The 22,852-nt window shown below is 37.3% G+C and overlaps 1 protein-coding gene across 1 annotated transcript in view; it reads left to right on the top strand.

The window, feature by feature from the left end:
- Positions 1-22,852, top strand: part of LOC127631234 (glutamate receptor-interacting protein 2-like) — a 48,450-nt gene that overhangs the window by 15,030 nt on the left and 10,568 nt on the right. Inside the window, 14 exon segments of the mRNA XM_052109298.1 lie at positions 3,370-3,515; positions 3,761-3,847; positions 6,125-6,200; positions 8,907-9,052; positions 9,459-9,606; positions 10,166-10,320; positions 12,892-13,017; positions 15,337-15,507; positions 16,785-16,971; positions 17,737-17,882; positions 18,025-18,105; positions 18,243-18,306; positions 18,482-18,627; positions 19,421-19,565. Coding sequence (XP_051965258.1) covers positions 3,370-3,515; positions 3,761-3,847; positions 6,125-6,200; positions 8,907-9,052; positions 9,459-9,606; positions 10,166-10,320; positions 12,892-13,017; positions 15,337-15,507; positions 16,785-16,971; positions 17,737-17,882; positions 18,025-18,105; positions 18,243-18,306; positions 18,482-18,627; positions 19,421-19,565 — 1,824 coding nt within the window.

The following is a 22,852-nucleotide window of genomic DNA, read 5'->3' on the forward strand; positions in this document are numbered from 1 at the left end:
TTATTCTTGTATAAAAAAAAACAGAATAAACATAATATATATATATATATATATATATATATATATATATATATACATATATATATATTGTAAATACAGAATCAACTTTAACCCCCATTATTTCCCCCTCTTCAACCCCATACCTCAACAAACGCACACATATAAACAAAAACAAAAATGAGAAAATAAAGAATTCCAGAAAGAACAAAATCCACAATTTGTCTCTCTCCACATGGTCCTCACTGAAAGCCTTCCAGAAAAGACACATTTCCAATTTCTTACCAGATGCATCCAATTTGCTTATATGACATCTTTTCAAATGCCACCCTGCCCAATTCGGTGAACCATTCTTGAAATGAGGGCACGCCAATTGACTTCCATCCTCTAAAAATTATTTGCCTGCCAGTGTATTATTACACTAGTCTGGACCCAGCTTTTTGAATATTTGTCACCTACTTTAATAACTGCCTCATTACTTGAACCTCACAGATAAAATTCTGTATTCTTACCCAGAATTCTTGAATATTAGTGCAGAACCACAGAGCATGGGCTATGTCACCATCCTCCAACTGACGTCGCCAGCAGGTAGGTGTGTCTTAAATCAAGCCTAAACAATCTAGAGGGAGTCCAGTAGAAACGATGCAAAATCTTAAACTGAATAAGGCATACACTTGCATCCCTAGACATAGTTTTAAAAATTGTTTTTAATTCTTTCCCACTTCCCATCCTCAATACAAAGTTCAAATCTCTTTCCCAAAACTTTTTAAGATCTGTTAAGGCCCCATCACCAAGACTCTGAATCAACGAGGATAATACACTTCATTAAGGTTCATGCCCCTTTCCAAAGGCTGTGAGCACCATACAGAAGGTGTTTGCAGCTTAAGTGTAGCGATTGCAGAATGAAGTCAAGAGAACTTAGATCTTATGCTAAAGAATAGAATCATTAAATAATGGAAAGCTTCTGCCAACCTTGATGCAAGACCGGATCAGTCTGATTCTTAAAAAGAACAAAAGATCCAAGCGAATGTAAGAGTTTCCATCCAATTTCCCTGATCCAGCTAGACGTTAAAATATTGTCAAAGATTTATCACATAAAGTTATCACATCTCTTAGACTTATAGATCAGGTTGGGTTTATTCTGGGCCGTAGCTCCTCTAATAACATTACATTTCATCAAAAACATGTGGTCAGTGGCGAATGATCAGACTCCAGTCGCTGCCATCTCACTTGAAGGTGAAAAGGCATTTGATATGGTAGAATGGGATTATCTTTTTAAGATTTTGGAAATGTATGGGTTTGGGAGTACATTTATTGGATGGATTAAGTTACTTTATAGACACCCGGTAGCGGCAGTACAAATACATTTATTAATTTCAGATGGAAATTATGGTCTTAGGAAGTAACATTTAGGGGGCTGTGTACTACCCAACAAAATTGTATAAAGTAAATGCAACTGTAAATACCTGAATAATTGAGACATAGAAATCCCAAATTGCTGTGTTATATTTTCAAATGATCTCAAGGCTCCGTTTTCATAAAAGGTCACCAAGTGTAGCAACACCCCTCTCCATACATTCATTCCTAGCAAAAGGGGGACTTGTTAATACAAAATTTGAGGTTCAGCCATATGCTTGAGGAAACATTTAGGAAAGTATCAGAATAGAACATATGGGAAACCTTTGTCCATACTAAATGTAAGCATGAAATAATGCGATGCATTTTTACTTCTCTAGGCAGTTTGATAGAAAGACTTTGCAATGGTGAGATTGGGGCAAGGACCGCTTGCTCAGTGTAGTACCAGGGTGGGGCTCTCTCAGGTGGAAGAGAGCAATGGGCCAGGTGTCTGAGACCAAAACCATTGTAATAAAACTCTTTTGTCAATTGGTCTATGTAACTTACTGAAATGCAACCAAGGTAGTTTACCATTCCAAACACAAGATATTATATAAAATTGTTTAAAATAAGAAAGAGGAATTTCTAGAGGTATACAATTTGGGTGTACAATACATTTTAATAGCATTGACCTTCCCTGCCATTGACAAATGTAATGAAACCCACCTATCCACATCACTTGAGAACCTTTTCTAATCTCTCATATTTTCTGGAAATAAAATGCCTAAATACATAATGCCTTGCTTGGGCCATTGAAAGGCACCAGGTTGGAAAGCCATGGCAATATGCTGTCAGAGCAAGAGCTTCTGATTTAGACTAATTCACCCTGTATCCTGTAATTAATAATTTTATGGAGGCTAGGCATATATCTACTGGGGTAGAGTAGACATTTATGCACCACATCTAGCACTGAGGTGTTTAATCGATGGTATATGCGATGAAGCCACCAGTCCATGTTCTCAGGCTCCCTTCTGGTATGTAATGTCGACTTTTCAAAATCAATTTCAAGTCCCGCCCTACATTTGCCCAACATTTACGATTAATATCCTGTTTCACTCTGAAACATGCCACAATATGGAAGTAAAATGGGTTGTGAGTGCCATTTCTTTTTGACTTGGAAAAGTATTTACAGTCTTGGTTTATTGTTATTTTGAAGATTACAGTGAAATCTCTAGTCCAGGTCTAAAGGTGTGAGGTGTGTGTGAGATTAGTGTGTATGTTCATGCTTTTTAATTAATTTGCATAAATATCCAAAACCACAAAATTATGTTTGTTCTCATGTGTAAATGAACTATTTGTGTGCGTTGTCATTGTGGTTGTGGGTGTGTGCTGTTTCTTGGATGTAGTCATATTTATTGTGATGCCTACAGGCATAATCCCATCTCTGGGTGACAGCAGTGGCTTAAATTAGCTTCTACAACAGTACTTGAGGAGTCAGCTCTGCTGACATCACACAGAAACACACAGAAGCAAACACACACCCACACACACTGCAGGGATCTGCTGCACGACGACAAGCAGGCATTCCTTTCTACAGGAGATGTGTATATGTTCTGAACTAGCTGCCCCGTGTTGATGTATATCAAATTGAAAAAAAAAACTAAAAAAATCAAAAGTTGTGTATGTTAACATGAGTTAATACACTTTATACTAACATGAACTAACAATGATTGATTGTATTTGTATTACCTTACATTAACAATGTTAACGAATGTAACCTTATTGTAGTGTTACAGAAAAAATTAAAATAATAATTTTATATATATATATATATATATATATATATATATATATATATATATATATATATATATATATATATATATGCTACTATGAAAGAAAATACGCAAACATATACTCTGTTTAAATATTGGTTGCCTAAACCTATAATTTAGAATATACATTTATCACAATTAGGTAATTTATCAGGCAGAATCTTGCTGATCTTTTTCATATGCATCTGTGTGTTTGTGGCAGGAGTGATCAGCTCAATGTGGGAGATTACATCAAGTCAGTGAATGGTATAAACCTGTCCAAACTCAGACACGACGAGATTATCAGCATGCTTAAGAACATCGGCGAGCGTGTGGTGCTGGAGGTGGAGTACGAGCTGCCTCCGTTCGGTAAGGACACAAACACATGCGATACATAGCCAGGATTCAGATTTACCTTCATCTACATCTACACTCTCATGTCCTTTTTCTTTTCTGCTGCTCCAAGCTGGTTTGTTCTGTTTAGAGATGATCTCAACATAAGACCTTATGTCATCTTGCTTGTCAAGTATATTTTTTAAAGGATGTTTGCTGTAAAGAAATGTAGATTTCAATCTGTGGAGTTCAGTAACACAAATCCCTCCCTCTGCTTTTAGTTCCCAGCAATCCCTGCAGTGTCATCTCTAAAACGATCGAAGTGTGTTTGGAGAAAGAGGGCAACAGCTTTGGCTTCGTTCTGAGAGGTAATAAGCTTGGTGTTTTTATGTTAATATTCTATTTGTTTTTACCATAAACTGATTTTATAACCAGCATCATAGGCAGAAACTGTAAATGGTCTGCACTTATAGCTTTACACAGTGACTCATTCACCTATTCACACACACATTCACACACCAATGACAGCAGAGCATGGTGCTAGCCTGCCATTGGGAGCAACTTGGGGTTCAGTGTCTTGCCCAAAGACACTTCGGCATGTGGAGTCGTGTGGGCCGGGAATCGAACCACCAACCCTGCGATTATTGGCACAGTCGCTACAGTAATTTAAGAATATTAAAAGATCAAATCAACAATATTCGTATTTGAGTACATTCAGACATTTTTTATTTTATTTTATATTCATAAAATATGGAACGTTAGGTGACCTTGTGGCTGAGAATAAATATAACTTATTATATGGCGATTCAGGGATTTACCATAGACATTTTTAAAATGTTACATATCATAGAATGGACCAATTTTGGTTTCATGATGGAAATGGGCTTTGTCGATATGATGTTCTGTCAATAAAATGACATTTTTTCTCTGATTGTGTAACTGCATCACAAATCTACTCTCATTAAAGTGGGGGGAGAAATGACCCTGCTGCAATACAGTAAGAGAGAAAAAGTATAAAGGAGAAAAATCTTCTGAGCTATCCATGTCTGTGACTGTTCCCCAAGTTATGACATTAAATTCATAGCAATAAATTCACCCATATGATATGGACTTTATTTTAGTCGTACGGGGAAATAGAGGCTGGAGTTTAAAAGTCTTGTGAGTTTTCAGAGCATATTTTATCATCCAAAATGATAAAATATGAATGCTAATGGATGGCACCGTCCCACCCAGGTCCACCCATGCCTATAACCCAAAAACTGAGGTGAATTTCTCCGTTTTTGTTTATTTTTTTTTACATGACCAGAGGTTATTAAGAAACTATGTGCTGTTACCGCTGACTTCAAGAAATGTTTCTGGTTCAATACATGTTAAGCTGTATGGACCGCATCTGTGACTTACTCGATTACTCACTAACACAATATCTACTCATCCCTAAGTAAAAATGGAAATATTATGTACAGCAATGAACTTACACATAAAGTCTTTGGGGCATGGATTAACCATTTAATTGTATCCCATAATTAATATATTAACATATACAGTGGTCTTGAGGAAATCATTTCAAAACAGTGTGTATTTCAGCATTTCTCCCGGTATATTGCCATGCCTCTTACAGTACAATTCCATTGTAAGTGCATTATTGTAAATGTGTTTTTTGTCAATGCTTTAAATTATTTCCTGTGGTAATCAGCATCATGTCACAGAAGTTGCTGATCAAGTTGAATTGATAGTTCACCCAAAAATAGACATTTTCTCATAATTTGCTCACCTTCATGCCATCAAAGATTTGTATGCATTTCTCTCTTGTGCAGAACACAAACGAAGATTTTTAGAAGAATATTTCAGTTCTCTTGGTCCATACAATGCAAGTGAATGATGACCAAAACTTGGAAGCTCTAAAAATCACATAAAGGCAGCATAAAAGTAATCCACGTGACTCCAGTGGTTTATTCCATGTTTCTGAAGTGATCCTATCGGTTTTGGTTAAGAACAGACAAAAATATAACTCCTTTTTCACTGTACATATTGTCATTGCAGTCTCTAAGTACGGTCATGATTACAAGCTCGATTAAACTTCCTAGTGCTTCCTAATGCTCAGAGTGCTAGATGGCGCAAGGAAGTGTAATCGAGTGTGAAATCATGATCACCAAGGAGACTGCTGATGTCAAGATTTATAGAAAAAAATGTTTGTTATATTTTGGTCTGAAGACATGGATTGGATAAAGACATGCTGCTTTTATGTGCTTTTAGGAACTCTGGTCATCGTTCACATTTATTGTATGGACCAACAAAGTTGTGATATTCTGCAAAAAATCTTCAAATGTGTGCTGCAGAGGAAAACAAGTAATACACATTTGAGATGGCATGAGGGTGAATAAATTATGAATTTATTTTGGTGAACTATTCATTCAAATTATTTTGAGCCTTCAAACCTGAATGTTTCCTTTTAAATCTCCACAAATTATAAAATAAAAAAAAAGTCAATTTAAAGAAAGTTTTTTTATTAATGGCATTTGTATTTACTCTGATGTTACACTCAAGGACAGCAGATGGTGTGTGTGTGTGTGTGTATGTGTTGGGTTGAGTGTTATGACTAAGGGCATCAGGTGGTCACGTCAGGTGTGCATTTCACATGCTTTCAGGGGGCTTCCAAGAGGACTGGCATAAGGCTCGACCTCTGGTGGTGACCTACGTCAGGCCCGGAGGACCTGCAGACAGGTGAGACAACTATGAGTCAAATTATATGAGTGTGTATGAGATACGTTTATTCCTCAGCTGGAATGCACAAAAATGCCCTGTCTGACCATCACTGTTTATTAATTAGTCCAATGTCTGAATCATCATGAATCTCTCTGACTGTGTGTGTGTGTGAGAGAGACCATGCTGATGAGGTAGGTGTTTGTGTATACATTTCTAAAATGGAATTTGTTTTGTGTATGTGTCTTTATATGTATATATGTTCAGTGTGAGAGCATGCGGTATTGTGTGTACAGTGTGTGTGAATGTGGATGGTGAGATTTGAAAGCATACATGCCAACTGAAGCATAGGCTGATGACATTAAAATGAGCATGCACGCACGAACGCGCACACGCACAAATTGTTTTTATGTAATTGTGGGGACTCTCCATAGACTTCCATGCATTTTATGGATGTTATACAGATCTAACCCTACCCCTAAACCTAACCCTCACAGAAACCTTTTTGCATTTTTACATTTAAAACTTTGGTCCCCACAAAGTGATAAATACACACTCACACACACTGAAAGTTTCTCTCACCATTTACTCACCCCCATGCCTTCCCAGATGTGTATGACTTTCTTTCCTTGTGTTGAACACAAATTAAGATATTTAGAAGAATATATCAGCTCTGTTGGTCCTTACAATGCAAGTGAACGGTACCAGAAATTTGAAGGCCCAAAAGGGACATAAAGGCAGCATTAAAGTAATCCGTGAGACTCCAGTGGTTAAATGAATATCTTATGAAGCCATTTGTTAGGTGAGGGTGAGAAACAGATCAATATTTAAGTCCTTTTTTACTGAAAATCTACACTTTCACTTCCATATTCTGGTGTGGAATTGACTTTCACATTCAGCCATATAATGACTGAGGCGTGTCAAAGGTGGAGATTGATAGTAAAAAGGGACTTAAATGTTATGTTCTCACCCACATCTATCATATGGCTTCAGAAGGTATGGATGTAACCATGGGAGTCATATGGATTAGTTTTATGCTGCCTTTATGTCCTTTTTGGACCTTATTGGTCACCATTCACTTGCATTGTGTGGAACAACAGAGCAGAGATATTTTTCTAAAAATCTTCAATTGTGTTCAGCAGAAGAGAGAAAGTTATACACATCTGGGATGGCATTAGGGTAAGTAAATGATGAGAACATTTTCATTTTTGGGTGAACTATCCCTTTAAACTGAAATATCATATTTTTGTTGTAGCTCATGGGCAAACAAGCAAACATAAACAAGTCACACTGGCATATACTGTAATCAGTAAAGAGTCAACTATATTATCAAGGCAGATTTTAACTGAAAGGTTTATCATCTGATTTTTTCATGAAAGTCAGGTCGGGACATGTCACATTTTTATCAGGGCAAGTTGTCACGTGTTTTAAATATCATAAATGTATACAATATGTTTTGATGAAAATAATGTTTAGATTTTTTTTAAATGTTACCTTTTCCCATTTTTGTTGTTTCATTAATCGTTTTGTGCTTAATAATTGTTCACTTTAAGTTTAAACACATTGAAAACTTTAACTTTTAGCTGAAAAGCCTAATAAACATGTTTAATGCAGGTGTAGACTTAAAGAGAGGCATAGATTGTGCTTTGGTGGTTGTGATGATGCCACTATTGCGGCATGTTGTCACAAAAGTTCAGTGTGTTTAATTAACTCTTTTGAGTTAAATGTCTCTTTTGTCCTGGGTAAGAATAGTGAAATTGTTGAATATGTTTGGGGTTTTTTGTTGCTAAGAGCTCAAGGTCTATGCAAAAGTCTTCGGATATGCCGAAATTGACTTGACTTTTTCATAAAATGAACTTAACCTGAGAAATATTTACTGGAGCTAAAAGGGTGACAGCTAGCCCTAGTCTCCCCTACCACGCATGTACTGTAGACCCTATTTACACATGGAATTAACATGTGTCTCGGGTGATCCGATCACAGGTAGTCAGGCGAGACACATCACTTTCGTCTGCCAAAGGCATAAATAAAATATTTGTTCACTTCTAAAAATGCTTCTATTTTGCATTTTTCTAATTGAATACACCTTTTCATTACACATTATATGAACAGCATGATCATTTGAGTGAAATGTTGAATAGACAAATGTATATACATTTGATAATTTCTCTTAGTAGGCCTATTTGGTATGTACTAATGACAGCATGCACTCAAGATGACATGGACTCCACAGGTTTGTGAAAAACCTGATAATCAGTTATCCAGTATGATTTGAGAATGTTCCAAAGAGCATGTTTTGTACAAAGGAGTTAATGTGGTCAATGTCGCAAACATACTTACATTTGATTAGTGACCTACAAATAGTGCAGTATCTTCAGTATTTCTTTTTTATGTGGTCTTTTAAACACCACTGTAAATGCTCATTAAAATTCAGCATTCTTATAGCTCAACTGATGTCAACTGAATATGGCACTAGCAATGCCTAGGTCATGCCATGGATTCATTTCCCAGACTATGCACATACTAATATATACGGTATATATATATTAAATGACTTATTAAAAAGACTCTTATGATGTTTTTATTTTAAATGCGAGCGTTTGTATCCTTTCTAAGTTCTCCTTTGTATCTCTCTTATCTCTGTACCCCTCCACTGTTTTGTCTCTTTGGGTTTCCATCTGTCTCTCCTTGTTTCTCTGTCTGTCTCTATGCCTGTCTTTCTGTCAGGGAGGGAACCCTGCAAGCGGGCGATCGTGTGTTGAGTGTAAATGGCGTTGCTCTGAACAGACAGAAACATGCTGACGCTCTGACCCTGATCATGCAGAGCAGCCAGGAGGCTTTCTTTCACATCGAGTATGACATCATGGTCATGGGTGAGCAAGCAAACAGATGCGCACACACACGCACGAGTATGCTTGTATGCACAAATACTCTCATGTGGCCTTAATTAGACTAGAACCATATTCCATTCCCTCTAGATTCCCATAGGAAAGAAGAAACACCAATGGGATGTCTTCAATATCTTAAATGTTTCACCTAAACAGAAATTAGATTAAAAGGAAAGTTAATGGAGATGATTTTCATTTCATGCCAAGTGTATCCTCTGTAAAACATTAACATCTAATTCTTCCGAGACCAAATTATCTAAGCTTTGCTATTCACATTCATTTTATAGCTCTATGTTCTTACTGTATGCAAACAGTGAAGGTTCCATTCTCTCCCAATCTCTTATGTTGTTTTTCTCTGTGCAACTCTCTCTCTGGTTCGGTCTCATTTCAGACTCAGTCCAGAAGTCCTCAGGGCCGCTGCAGGTGGAGATTGTCCGCTCCGCAGGCTCAGTACTGGGTCTCAGTCTCACTACCACTCTCTACAGGAACAAACAGGTCATTACAATCCAGAAAATCAAACCTGCTAGTGTTGCAGACAGGTGAGCGCAAATGCACACACAGTCATGCACACTCTCATACATGCATTCAGAGGCAACATCGCATGATGATTCACAAGCAGACATGCATTTACAAACACAAATCTATGGGCAATAGTTTCATTCTAAATTCCCTTAAATCTCTAGATGTGGTTGTAGACGAGAGGTCTCAAAACGTTTTGGATCCCATTTACACCTGTCTTTAGCGCTGTCCTGTTTCAGAACACATCTTAATACCAGGTGTAAACAGGGCCCAAATGTCTTCTTTGATACTTCCATATCATTTTAATTTGTTCCTGCATATTAATTAGTTTCACGCAAGTCCATTTAAACATGTTTTGCATGCACCGAGCATGTGCATGGATATAATCAGACCTACAGTCCCTGTGCGAGGTTCTACTGATCATGCAGTAACAGACCTATTTAGCAATTCTCTTCTCTCGCGTTCTCTTTTTCTGTTGAGTCGCCTCCTGTTTTCACCATGTTTCTTCCCTTGCCCCATATAAACTAATTTCTCACCGTTACAACATATCTCTCTCTCTCACTCTTTTATCTGTCTTAGGTGTGGTGCTTTGCATGTTGGGGATATTCTCTTGGCTATAGATGGCATGAGCACAGAGCACTGCTCTCTGATGGAGGCGCAACAGCTTCTGTCAAACTCTGCAGAACTCACAAAACTAGAGATCCTGCCCTCTCAACACAGCATTCATGACACAGGTCTGCATGCACACTGTCTTTTACACCAACAGCAGGATATTACACATAGAGAAATGGTTACGTAGACTGTGCACATAAGCCAATGGACACTTTTCACACAAAAACATGAACACATATGCTTTGTTTTACAACGCAAAAGACATTTGACATTCATGTTTTATTTAGAGCGAATAATATTGACTACAGAGTAACCCTGTATTTATTTCTGAGATGATGACTACAAGCTTCTCATTAATTAAACATTCAATGTAGATGTCCTGTGATAACAATGTAACATACCACTGATTGAAATGTTTAAGGTTTCATAATGCATACGGATACACTTAAAAAAATACAAAAAATAATGGACAATATTCAGTAATACTGCACTGTATGAAGTGAGCTGGTATTCATAGCATTTGTTTTTCACAATTTGAAGGTGATCCGACCTATCCAACAGCACAAGTTCATGACTTTATATGCAGCTCTGCTCTATTTTTAATTCAGATCCTATGTTTCTACACCATATTTACATTGTGTGTAACTCGGAAGTTATAGTAGTGGCCACTTTCTTGCAAGTATCATGAGTCATTCCTAATATGCAGAGTGCTATGGGCAAGACTTCCCCTACCCCATACACACACACACACACACACACACACACACACACACACACACAGATGTTGTTTCATGTTTTATGGGGACTTTCCATAGACATAATGGTTTTTATACTGTACAAACTTTATATTCTATCCCCTACCCCTAAACCTCACAGAAAACTTTCTGCTTTTTAAATTTTCAAAAAACATAATTTAGTATGATTTATAAGCTGTTTTCCTCATGAATTTTGGGTTTTACTATCCTTATGGGGACATTTGGTCCCCACAAAGAGATAAACAAACACACACACACACACACACACACACACACACACACACACACACACACACACACACACACACACACACACATGTTGTGTTTCCATGTTTTATGGGGACTTTCCATAGACATAATGGTTTTTATACTGTACAAACTTTATATTCTATCCCCTAAACCTAACCCTACCCCTAAACCTAACTCTCACAGAAAACTTTCTGCATTTTTACATTTTCAAAAAACACAATTTAGTATGATTTATAAGCTGTTTTCCTCATGGGGACCGACAAAATGTCCCCACAAGGTCAAACATTTCGGGTTTTACTATCCTTATGGGGACATTTGGTCCCCACAAAGTGATAAATACACGCTCACACACACACACACACACACACACACACACACACACACACACACACACAAACACACTTGCACATGTGATTCCCTGGATGTGTTTCCAGAAAACTACATTCTAGCTGCATCATTGGATTTGTTTGGAATAAACAGACAACAGCTGTAAATAATTTGTACACATGCATCCTATTTAGCTCGACGTTCCCAGCACAATGCGGCTCAGCTGTTAAAAACACAATCTCATATGTGGAATAATTTTTCATGCACACAGATTATTCAATTCAGAACTGAAAACTGACACTGTGTTCGGAATGGAATGAATACTAGCATACTTCTTACTGCATACTGCACAGTAAATGGGTGTTTCTGGAATTTTCATGCCCCTGGGTTAATTTTAATTTTTTTATCCCATCACAATCTCATAAATAAATACTGAACTTTGCATTTTTTATCTAATTGGTGAAAAAAAAAAATCATTATTATAATTATTTAATCCAATAATGAGTCAAGAAATAATTGTTAAAAATGATGTCTGATACTCCAGTTCTTTGTCACACAGTAAATTGTGAAATTCAGTGTGCTATGCAGTGTGCGCTTTCTGAAAATGTCACCAGGGTATTGGATGCATAAATGCACATACTGAATACTGACTACAAACATAAGGCCAAATTCACTCAGTCTGCCTTTTTGATTGACAAATCTGACAGTGGAAACACTCTTGCCATGACTAACATGCTATATTTCGACCAAACGCTTTTAAAGATCTGTGACCAAAGATGTTGGCCACTCAAAAAAGGGATATGGAGAACTAAATAGAAATGGCAGGACCTAGAAAGCAAATCCTCTTCAATGTGAGCTTCTCTCTGTCTAATGGTTGTGGCATTTCCTAATGAGCATGACAAGAATCTGTGCTTAATTAAGCATCGTTAGCGACACAGCTGCGTATCTACATGTGTCAGAAGGATCCGTTTCTGTCAGCTTTCAAAACAATGTCCTGTGTATCTCTTTCAGAGCATTTGTTTCCTAACACGAGCTACAAGAGAGTTTTAAGATGATTCCTCCATTGCTGTCAGCTTTATTGACGCTTGTTAGGAAATGTAAGACAGTGAAATGGAGGGGATAAATGTGCTCTCTGTACACGAGTGAACCTTTAAGCAGTGTCTCAGGTTCACACAGACATCTAAATGGCATTATCAATGAATTAGAGTGGAAAATTCTACATGAGATCTTTCTGAAGTCGTATACCAGTTTGAATACTAAAATCTGCTATAGAGTGTTGTAACCGTAAGCTTATTTTCAGCTAATATAACTCATTTATCGCCCCATTTTGTGTGTTTGTGCATGAATGTGTGTTACCTGCAGTGCGTGTTCAGAGGAGCAGTCAGCGTCAGTGGGACTCTAGTGAGAAGTACACCAGCGCTCCTCCATCGTTCCAAAAAACACCTTCGGCCTGGAGTCACACCACTCCTACACCATCACACTGCAGATGTGAGTGACCCCTGTGTGTGTTAGTTTTGTATGTTTTTGTATACGTTAGTGTTTAAGGTTAATTCAGATGTTCTAATGATGGATTTAGAACGTTCAATATAAGTTCAGCTCAATCGAGGTTTCACAATGGAAGTGAATGGGGCACATTTTTAGAGGGTTTATAGGCAGAAATGTGAAGCTTATAATTTTATAAAAGCACTTAAATAATACATGAGTTTTAACAGATTTAATGTGAGCTGTAAAGTTTTTTTTTTTATTTATTATATATATTTTTTTACAGTCGTTTTAGGGTTTGTTGACATTACATCATCATGGCAAATTTTTAAATTGGCAATATCTTTTCACATTAAAGGTTAGAGAGTGATTTTATCACGGTGAGTATTTTTAAGTAAAAAGAAAAATGGGCCCATTCACATCCATTGTAAGTGCCTCACTGTAACCCAGATTTTTGCTTTGTTTTTAAAGAAAAAGTGGGGGAAGTAAAATAAATGTTTTTTGTGATCAATATTATGCCACAAATGCTGTTGATTGAGCTTAATTGGTATTGAATCTGGAATATTCCTTCAAATCAATGTATTAAGTTACTGATACTAGCCTGACTGAAAGAGGATAAAGTTTAGGATATGTTTGAAATAGCATACTACTGTGTACTACTTATATATATATATATATATATGTGTTGAGAGTTTTACTTTTGAAATGTATTCCACTACACTACTGAATACATGCTGTAAAATGTAATTTGTAATGTATTCCATTAGATTACTCAAGGTCAGTAACATATTCTAAATACTTTGGATTACTTCTTCAGCACTGGTAGATTTTTATTCACTTGTTTTGACTATTAAAACAAATTGATCTTGTTTTAAGGATTTTTTGATATTTTTCAGGAAAACAATAAAAACATTATTATCAAGAATATGATTTTTGCCCCAATATCAAAGGTCTTACTAGAAAAGAAAAAAATTATGATCCAATGTGAATTTTCTTTATAAAAAATATGATTGTGTCTGGTAACATGTGCATGTAAAATGGCTAGAATAAGCATTTTAGCTTAGCATAACGCTGACAATTAACACAAGGTTTATTTCTATTTCTTCTGCTCCAAACTTACTTCAAACTTCTCTGTCTGCTCGTATGAATGTAACACATCATGAGAAAGCGTTTCACCACTGTTCAAATGCACTTTGGATCACATCACTTGTATGTATAAATGTTTTCCATCTGAAAGGACTAAATATTAAATGAAACAAATGACAATAAATAAAAATAAGTAATCTCTTCAGTAATCCAAATAATTTTTGAATGTAACTGTATTCTAAATATCAATGATTTAAATTGTAACCAGTGTAATAGTTACTTATATTTTGTATTTCAAATACATATTCCTGTTACATGTATTTAATTACTCCCCAACCGTGTGTGTGTGTGTGTGTGTATATATATATATTACACACACACCATATTTGTAAAATAATAACTGGACACCACTCACCAAATTAATATGCAATATAATGAGGTCATGTGACAATAATGTAGCATACTACTGTTTGAAATGTTTACTATTGCATTCTGTTTCAAATTATTAAAAAATATGTGCAGTGTATATACTGCATAGTAAGCATATTTTATACACTAATAGTGTTAACTGAGCCATTAAGAAATGTAGATTCTACCACTGTTTAATTGTGGCCTTCTGGAGATCTTAAGTTTAAGAAGAAAAAAAATGTTTTAATTCTCTCATTTATACCCTCATGCCATCCCAAATGTGAATGACGTTCTTTTGCTGAACACAAGTGAAGATTTTTAGAAGAATATTTCAGCTCTGTAGGTCCTCATAATGCAAGTGAATGTGGCCAGAACTTTGAATCTTCAAAATTCACAAAGGCAGCATAAAAGTAATCCATACGACTCCAGTGGTTAAATCCATGGCTTCAGAAACTATAGGATAGGTGTGGGTGAGAAACAGATCATTATCGAAATCTCCATCTTTGACCAGCCCTGACCAGTTGGTGCCAGTATGCACGAAGAAAGTGAATTGCCAAAAAACAAAAGAAGGTGAAAGTGGAGAGTCATAATAAAAAATAATTATGGATTAATTTTATGCTGCCTCTATGTGAATTTTGAAGATGCAAAGTTCTGCTCACCTTTCACTTGTATTGTATGGACCTACAGAGCTGAGATATTCTTCTAAAAATCTTTCTGTTCTGCAAAAGAAAGAAAATCATACACATCTGGGATGCATGAGGGTAAATTAATGATGAGAGAATTTTCATTTTTGGGTGAACTATTCCTCCAAATGCTCTGTCTCTCCTACAGCTGTGACATCTGGCTTTTCCACAAACACGTCAGGCTTTCACAGTTACAACTGTGGGACTCCGTCATCTTACCCTAATACTTACCCCAGCAGCACCCTGCCCTCGTTCCCCTCCAGCCCCCGCTGCACCATCACCAAAAGGAGACAATTGAGGAAAGACCACAAGAGCTCCTGTGAGTGAATACTGGATTCTCATGTCTCTCTTTTCTGCCTTTGGACAAGATCAAGTGTACTGTCTCTGTCAGTACACCCAGTGACGGATTGATGTGTGTGTGACTGAGTGTGGGGGGTATTGGACCATCCTGCAAAGTTAGGGATCTATACGATATACAGTCTTTACCCAGAAACTTTTATCACAGGAAAGCATAGTAAGAACATCTGTACAAATGCAATACAGTTTCAGCACCTTCTGGACTCCTAATGATTCCAAAAATAAAATCCAAAACACAGGTGTTGCACTAACGCTTATTCTTAATAATTGTGTAATTTTGGACTGTGGTTAATCAAGATTTTGACATTATTAGTTTGAGGTGAATAAATAAAGGTACATTTCCTGTATCAACATTATTTGTACTTCAGACCTTTTTGTTTGACAAGAAGAAAACTAGCTTCATACCATATGGTCCACATTTGGTTTGACCATTTGAACGTGTCAAATTTAACCATTTATTAATGGTGCCACATTGAGAGCCCCACATCTCTGGGATTTAACCATTTAGGGCCTTAAAATTGAAGATACAAAAAGGAAAGTTTGTTCAGAACCAGAATCTAAAAGGATAGGAAAATATCTTAAATACTACTGGAGTAATAGGCACTCCCACTTCTGAAAAACAACACAAAAAGTGTTTTTTTCCATTTTTGGATTCACACATTGGCATATAATGCAACAGGGGGTGCTGAAATCAACTGATTTTAGTAATAGACTTTCCAATATCTGATGCCGCCACCTTTCTATGTTTTTATTTTTAAATTTAGTTTTTACCTGTAATTTCATCCAAACATACAGTAGGGTCACTTTGTCCCCGTCTACAAAATATATCCGTAAATATTGATTCATAGCATTTGACAGAAAACAAATGATTGGTAACACAATAGTGAGCCAGGGATCTCTGGTTGATTTTTCCATGAAATGACCCAATAAACATAGGGATACATTTTAAATAATTTTCTGATTTCATTATTAGATACTACAGCTCTCTGTTACTTTAGATTTGACTCTTCACTAAATATGGAATTTGTTTTATTTTTTTATTAATGGGACATTTTTTTTTATATCATATTTGGTGTCATTTTTGTGTTCATTTCTGACCCTGGTCTGACATGAAGTTGCAGAAATAATTTTAGTCACTTTAGTTCTACATCTTTATTGACCATTTTAACCATTTCTTTGAGATAATATCCCATTTAAGCCCTGACATGATTTACTCTGTCTCTCTCTGCCACTCCTCAGTGTCTCTGGCATCAAGTACAGTGGGTGCTGGTGGTCAGGTCGTGCATATAGAGACCAGTGAGGTGGTTCTGAGAGGAGATCCTCTTACTGGGTTTGGGTTTCAGCTACAGGGAGGAGTGTTTGCTACAGAGCCACTGACTGCACCTGCCTGCATCCGCTTTATAGAGCCAGACACACCTGCGGAAAGGTGAGAGGATGCTGATGCTCCGAGCCGTCAAACTCTAGATGTGATGCATGCTGACAGGGTTATCTTGTACATTTAGTGCCTGTGGATAGATGTTTACATTTGCACACACACACACACACACACACACACACACACACACACACACACACACACACACACACGTGGCTTCATGTGTGAAAGCTGAGACGTTGTATTAAGATCACCTGTGCCCCCTTGGTTCAGGATTGGAGATGCTAGTTGCAAAACTAACATTATTGTTTTGACCTAAAAGTCCAAAATTTGCATACCTGCTGTATCTATACAAATGGTAAATATAAAAAAGATACTGTATAGCTAGCTATATATATATATATATATATATATATATATATATATATATATATATATATATATAATATATACACACACACACACATACTTGTTCAGATATACCATGATGGTTGAACTACAGTTAATGTTCTGTCATTGGAATATGGAAATATGTTAATGACTTGCATCTGTTTAAATGTATTTACATAAGAGACTGTAAAACTACCACTCATTTACTTTTCACTTAAAGTCACGGTTAAAATATCACATGTAAAAATATATAAAAAATTGGCATCTTCAATTGATAAAGAATATGAATTTGTCTTCTCAATTTTGGTTTTGATATGTGTATGTAAATTGCTTTAGATAAGTGTCTGCAAAATGAATACATGTAAATATTATGTAAACTGTATTTGTTTATTTGCATGTGTGTCATACTGTATGTTTCTGTTTCAGGTGTGGGCTGTTACAAGTTGGCGACAGACTTCTTTCCATTAATGGAATTCCCACTGAGGATGGAACACTGGAAGAGGCCAATCAGCTGCTTCGAGATGCAGCGTTGGCCAATAAGGTCACACTGGAGGTGGAGTTTGATGTTGCAGGTAATAAATAGCTGTCAATGAAAAGATCAGTATCTCAAGCTATTGATTATTATAAATTAATGATTACAAAGCTACGGTCACATGTATTTATTTATTTAATTCCGTTATTCATGATTCTCTCATGTTTCTCTTTATAACGCAGAGTCGGTTATTCCCAGCAGTGGCACATATCAGGTGAAGCTACCCAAAAGATGTGGAGTGGAGCTGGGCATTACTATCAGTGGTGAGTGATGAGATTGGTCAACAGGGGGCGCTGCTGATGTATAAAACAGGACAAACCAAATTTAGATGGGTTCTTTCCTGTGAAGAAAGTGAATACTTTTTAATATAAGTGAATGCATTATCATTTGTGACTTGCAGCAAGCAAGAAGCCAGGAAAACCTCTGATCATCTCAGAGATACAGAGAGGGAGTATTGCACACAGGTACACCTACAATACATGAAACAAATTTATTTCAGATACTTCAATATTATCAATGTTCTTATCCGTTTGTGTTTTGCAGAGTTTCATAGGTAGACTGTCAATGTTTCACTGTGTTTGTCTTTTTAGCTGCACACTAAGCTTTTGGAATGGACCTATTTTGTGTTTGGGTGTTTAGAATAGGAACCCTGGAGCCAGGTGATCGATTATTGGCCATCGATAATGTACGACTGGATAATTGTGGAATGGAAGAAGCCATGATGGTTCTCCAGCAGGCTGAGGGCATGGTCAAACTGCGCATTCAGAAAGATGAAGATAACTTGGGTGAGCGTGTGCGTTTCTGTTTGCACTGAAGATATGAGAATTGTCCTATGACATCATTGTTTCTTGAAGCAGTGGTTTATAAATTGGGGATCAGGGGCAGCGAGGGGGGTGCAAGTTGGTCTGTGGAAAATTTCATAACTGTAAAAAAAAAATATTTACCATATTATTTGTATTTTTCACTTGCACTTGTTTTTGTGGTTTAAACAATTCAACTTACATTTTAGACATTGCAAATTAATATTATTTCTATTCATTAATATTATTAGTTATCATATTCGACATGCTTTAATTTTTTGGATTTCATTTATTTTGTTAGGTATTTATATTACACACAGAAAATTTTATATAAACTTGATACAAAAATGTAATTTATTAAAACATCTGTTTTATATACCAGCGTTTTCATGCTTTCACTGACATGAAAAGTTGATGGTTAATATTTTGGTTTGTATCGATAGTTATAGCTGATGGTTTTAATTTGTTCAATAATTGGCCGATATATCGGTGAATGACTACAGATCATTTTTTAATTTATTTTGGCTTTAGGACAATAACAATATAAAAGAAAATTATTTAAATTGTCTTTATAATATAACACTTTGCATTTTCTTAACTTTCTCTGGTTTTTATACACAAAAATTTATAGTGACTTACCGGTATATATTTTAAGATGGGGGTCTCTCGCAAAGTGATTGTCATATTTTGTGTCATCAGCATCAAAAAGTTTGAAAACACTTATGTCTTAAACAACCTACTGTATTAATTTAACATTTTATGTGTGCATATTTTGTAGATGAATTGGAGTCGTCCGGTTCTGTTATTTTCACAGTCGAGCTCAAGAGACATGGGGGTCCTCTTGGAATCACCATTTCTGGCACTGAAGAACCTTTCAACCCCATTCTGATCTCCAGTCTGACCCGCAACGGTCTCGCACACAGGTGCACACAAACACTCATGTCCTCAGGTGTCTGTAGTGTTTTTTGCAGTGATTTATGCAGTAGAACATGAAAATGCACAACACAGTGAAGGCACACACTCAAACTTGTAAGTTTCATTATGTATGTCATTTGACAGCACCAAGCTCACACGTGAAATCTAGTGCACAGTCTAAGAACTTAAATTCGATCATAATGCAATGGAATGTAATATAATCTAATGTAATTATACCAAAGAAACAGTAACATAAATGTTAAAATGTTCACCTAAAAATGAAAATTCTCACATCACTTACTCGCCCTCATGCCCTCCCAAATGTGTATGACTTAATTTCTTCTGCTGGACACATTTTTAGAAGAATATCTCAGGGAAGTGAATGGTTGCCAGAATTTTAAAGCTCAAAAAGTGCATAAAGGCAGCACAAAAGTAATCCAAACACCAGTGGTTTAAACTGTCTATAGAAGTGATTTGATTGGTGTGGGTGAGAAACAGATCAATATTTATTAGGGCTGGGAAATTTAACGTTAATTTCTGCTTTTAATATTTTTTTCAACACGTAAGAAAATAGAAAATTTCACAATTTATGCAGTTTTTATATTAGTTTTTTTTCCTCCCTGATACATTTCACGATAGGAGAAAGGTGTCCTTAGTTGTTCCTGGCAGGCTACTCGGCCTAAGCTGGCTCAACACAAGCAAACTCCTGACAACTCATGACTGTTTTTGCTGATCTTGCCCTCCTAGTCAGTGAGCCTGACACACTTACTGATTAAAAACAGAGGGAAGGTGTCACACTTAATGACTTCCTTTTGACTTTTTCGCTTCACTGTCATGCCCCATTTTCACAGCCAATCAACCTGAAGCATTTGAATACACAAGTATTTGTTTAGAAGAGTCTGCAGCATCTGCTATGTTTGGTTGTTTGATAAATACATGTCCTATTGAGAAAGCATAGCAAAAATAAATTGCATCCTTTTCTTTCACACATTTATTGTCACATTGTGCAAAGAGCTGGGCAACAAACGTGTGTCATTTGGTAAAAAGTTACTTATTCAAAAGTATGTTAAAGCATGATAAACTAAAATAAAGTACAAACTTGTAAGGTGTGCATATTTATACAATGTTATATAAATGCCCTTCCTGGATCGGGCCTTGTCGTGGCAGAAGGGCTTACTGACAAGTCTCCAGCTGGCTCCATCACAGTTGGAGTTTGTCCCAGTAGATGAGAGGGTCACCTCAATGTGACTTAAGGTCGCAGAGAGGAAAACTTTGACTGTTGTGTGTGCTTATGCACCAAACAGCAGTTCAATGTATTCAACCTTTTTGGAGAGAGTGAGTGGGATTCTGGTTAGGGCCCCACCCACAGACTCAATGCTCACATTGGCAATGACTGGGAAATCTGGAGTGGGGTGACTGGGAAGAATGGCCTGCCTGATCTAAACCTGAATGGTGAAATGTTGTTGGACTTCTGTACTAGTCATGGTTTGTCCATAAACACCATGTTCGAACACAAGGGTGCTCCGTGTACTTGGTACTACAGCTTCTGGGGTCAAAGGTCAATGATTGACTTTGTAGTCATTTCATCTGTCTTGAGGCCACATGTTCTGAACACTCGGGTGAAGAGGGGTGCTGAACTGTCAACCGATCACCATCTGGTGGTGAGCTGGCTCAGGTGGCAGGGAAATCTTAGACAGACCAGGTAGACCCAAGTGCATAGTGTGGGTGTGCTGGGAACGACTGGCAGAGGACCCTATCCGGAATGATTTTAACTTGCACCTTCGTGAGAACTTCTCCCTTGCCCCGGAGGAGGTGGGGGGCATGGAGTCCGAATTAACAATGTTCAGATCCTCCATTGTGGCAGAGCAAGGCGCAGCTTTGGCCAAAAGCTTGTTGGGTTGCCATCGTGACTGGCACCAAGAACATGCTAGAACACTACTGCGGGCCATTCAGTCTCTGTACACATGGAGCGAGTGCTGTGTCCACATGAAGTCAAGCTTGTTCAATGTGGAGGTTTGACTCTGCCAAGGTTGTGCCTTGTCTCAACTCCTGTTTGTGATTTTCATGGACAGGATATTGAGGCGCAGCCAAGGTCAGAGGGGAATTCTATATGGGGGCTGGAAGGTGATGTCTCTGATTTTTGCGGATGATGTTGTCCTTTTGGCACCGTCATATGGATGCCTCCAGCACATGCTGGAAAGGTGTGCAGTCAAGTGTGAAGCGGTTGGTATGAGGATCAGCACATCCATTTCTGTGTCCATGGTTCTCTCACAGAAAAAGGATGGCATGACCCCTTCAGATAAGGGGATAAAATGTACCCCAGGTAGAGGAGTTTAAGTATCTTGGGGTCTTATTCATGAGTGAGGGCAGAAGGAGCATGAGATCAGCTGCAAACTTGGAACAGTGACAGCAGTAATGAGGTCGCTGTACAGGACTGTAATGGTGTAGGGGAAGCTGAGCCATAAGGCAAAGCTCTCTATTTACCAGCCGGTCTACATCCCTATCCTCCACTATGGTCACTCGCTCTCCGTGACAGGGTGAGGAGTTCTAACTCGGAGTAGAGCCGCTACATTGAGAGGAGCCAGTTGAGGTGGTTCGGGCATCTGGTAAGGATGCACCTTGGGCGCCTCCTGTTGAAGGTGTTCCAGGCACGGCTAACTGGGACAAGACCCCGAGGTCGACCCAGGACCCGCTGGAGAGATTGTATCTCCCAGTTGGCCTGGGAGTGGCAGGAGATCTGCAGGGGACAGGGATGTCTGGGCCTCTCTGCTCTTCCTATTGCCACGTGACCCTAATGGACTAAGTGGAAAAGTAAATGGATGGATGGGTATAGAAATGTAGACCACAATATATTTGTTATCTAAAGCTGCATTTGTAAAGCTGGCCAGCTGATAGATAGCTGTGCAATGTTATATGTTATTCAAGGACCCTAAAGCAGTTGCGGAATACAGATGTCTATCGCTTCGTGCTCCTATCACGTGAACCCCCCCCCAAAGTTATTTTGAGACTAAGTATATTTTAAAAGTAAATATATTTATTTTAAACATTTGTTGTAATGTGTGGTATAATTTAATCGTGATAAATCACATTCAACTGTGCGATTTAATTAGTTGACAATTTTTTTTTTTTATTCCCAGCCCTAATATTTATAAATGTACTCTTTCACTTCCACATTCTTGTTTTTTATTTTTTATTGGTGATTCGCCACCTTCATGCATATCGCCACCTACTGGGCAGGGAGGAGAATTTATATAAAAAAATGACTTTAATATTGATTTATTTCTCACCCACATCT

This window comes from Xyrauchen texanus, chromosome 37 (assembly GCF_025860055.1).
Source record: "Xyrauchen texanus isolate HMW12.3.18 chromosome 37, RBS_HiC_50CHRs, whole genome shotgun sequence".
In the NCBI taxonomy this organism is placed as follows: domain Eukaryota; kingdom Metazoa; phylum Chordata; class Actinopteri; order Cypriniformes; family Catostomidae; genus Xyrauchen; species Xyrauchen texanus.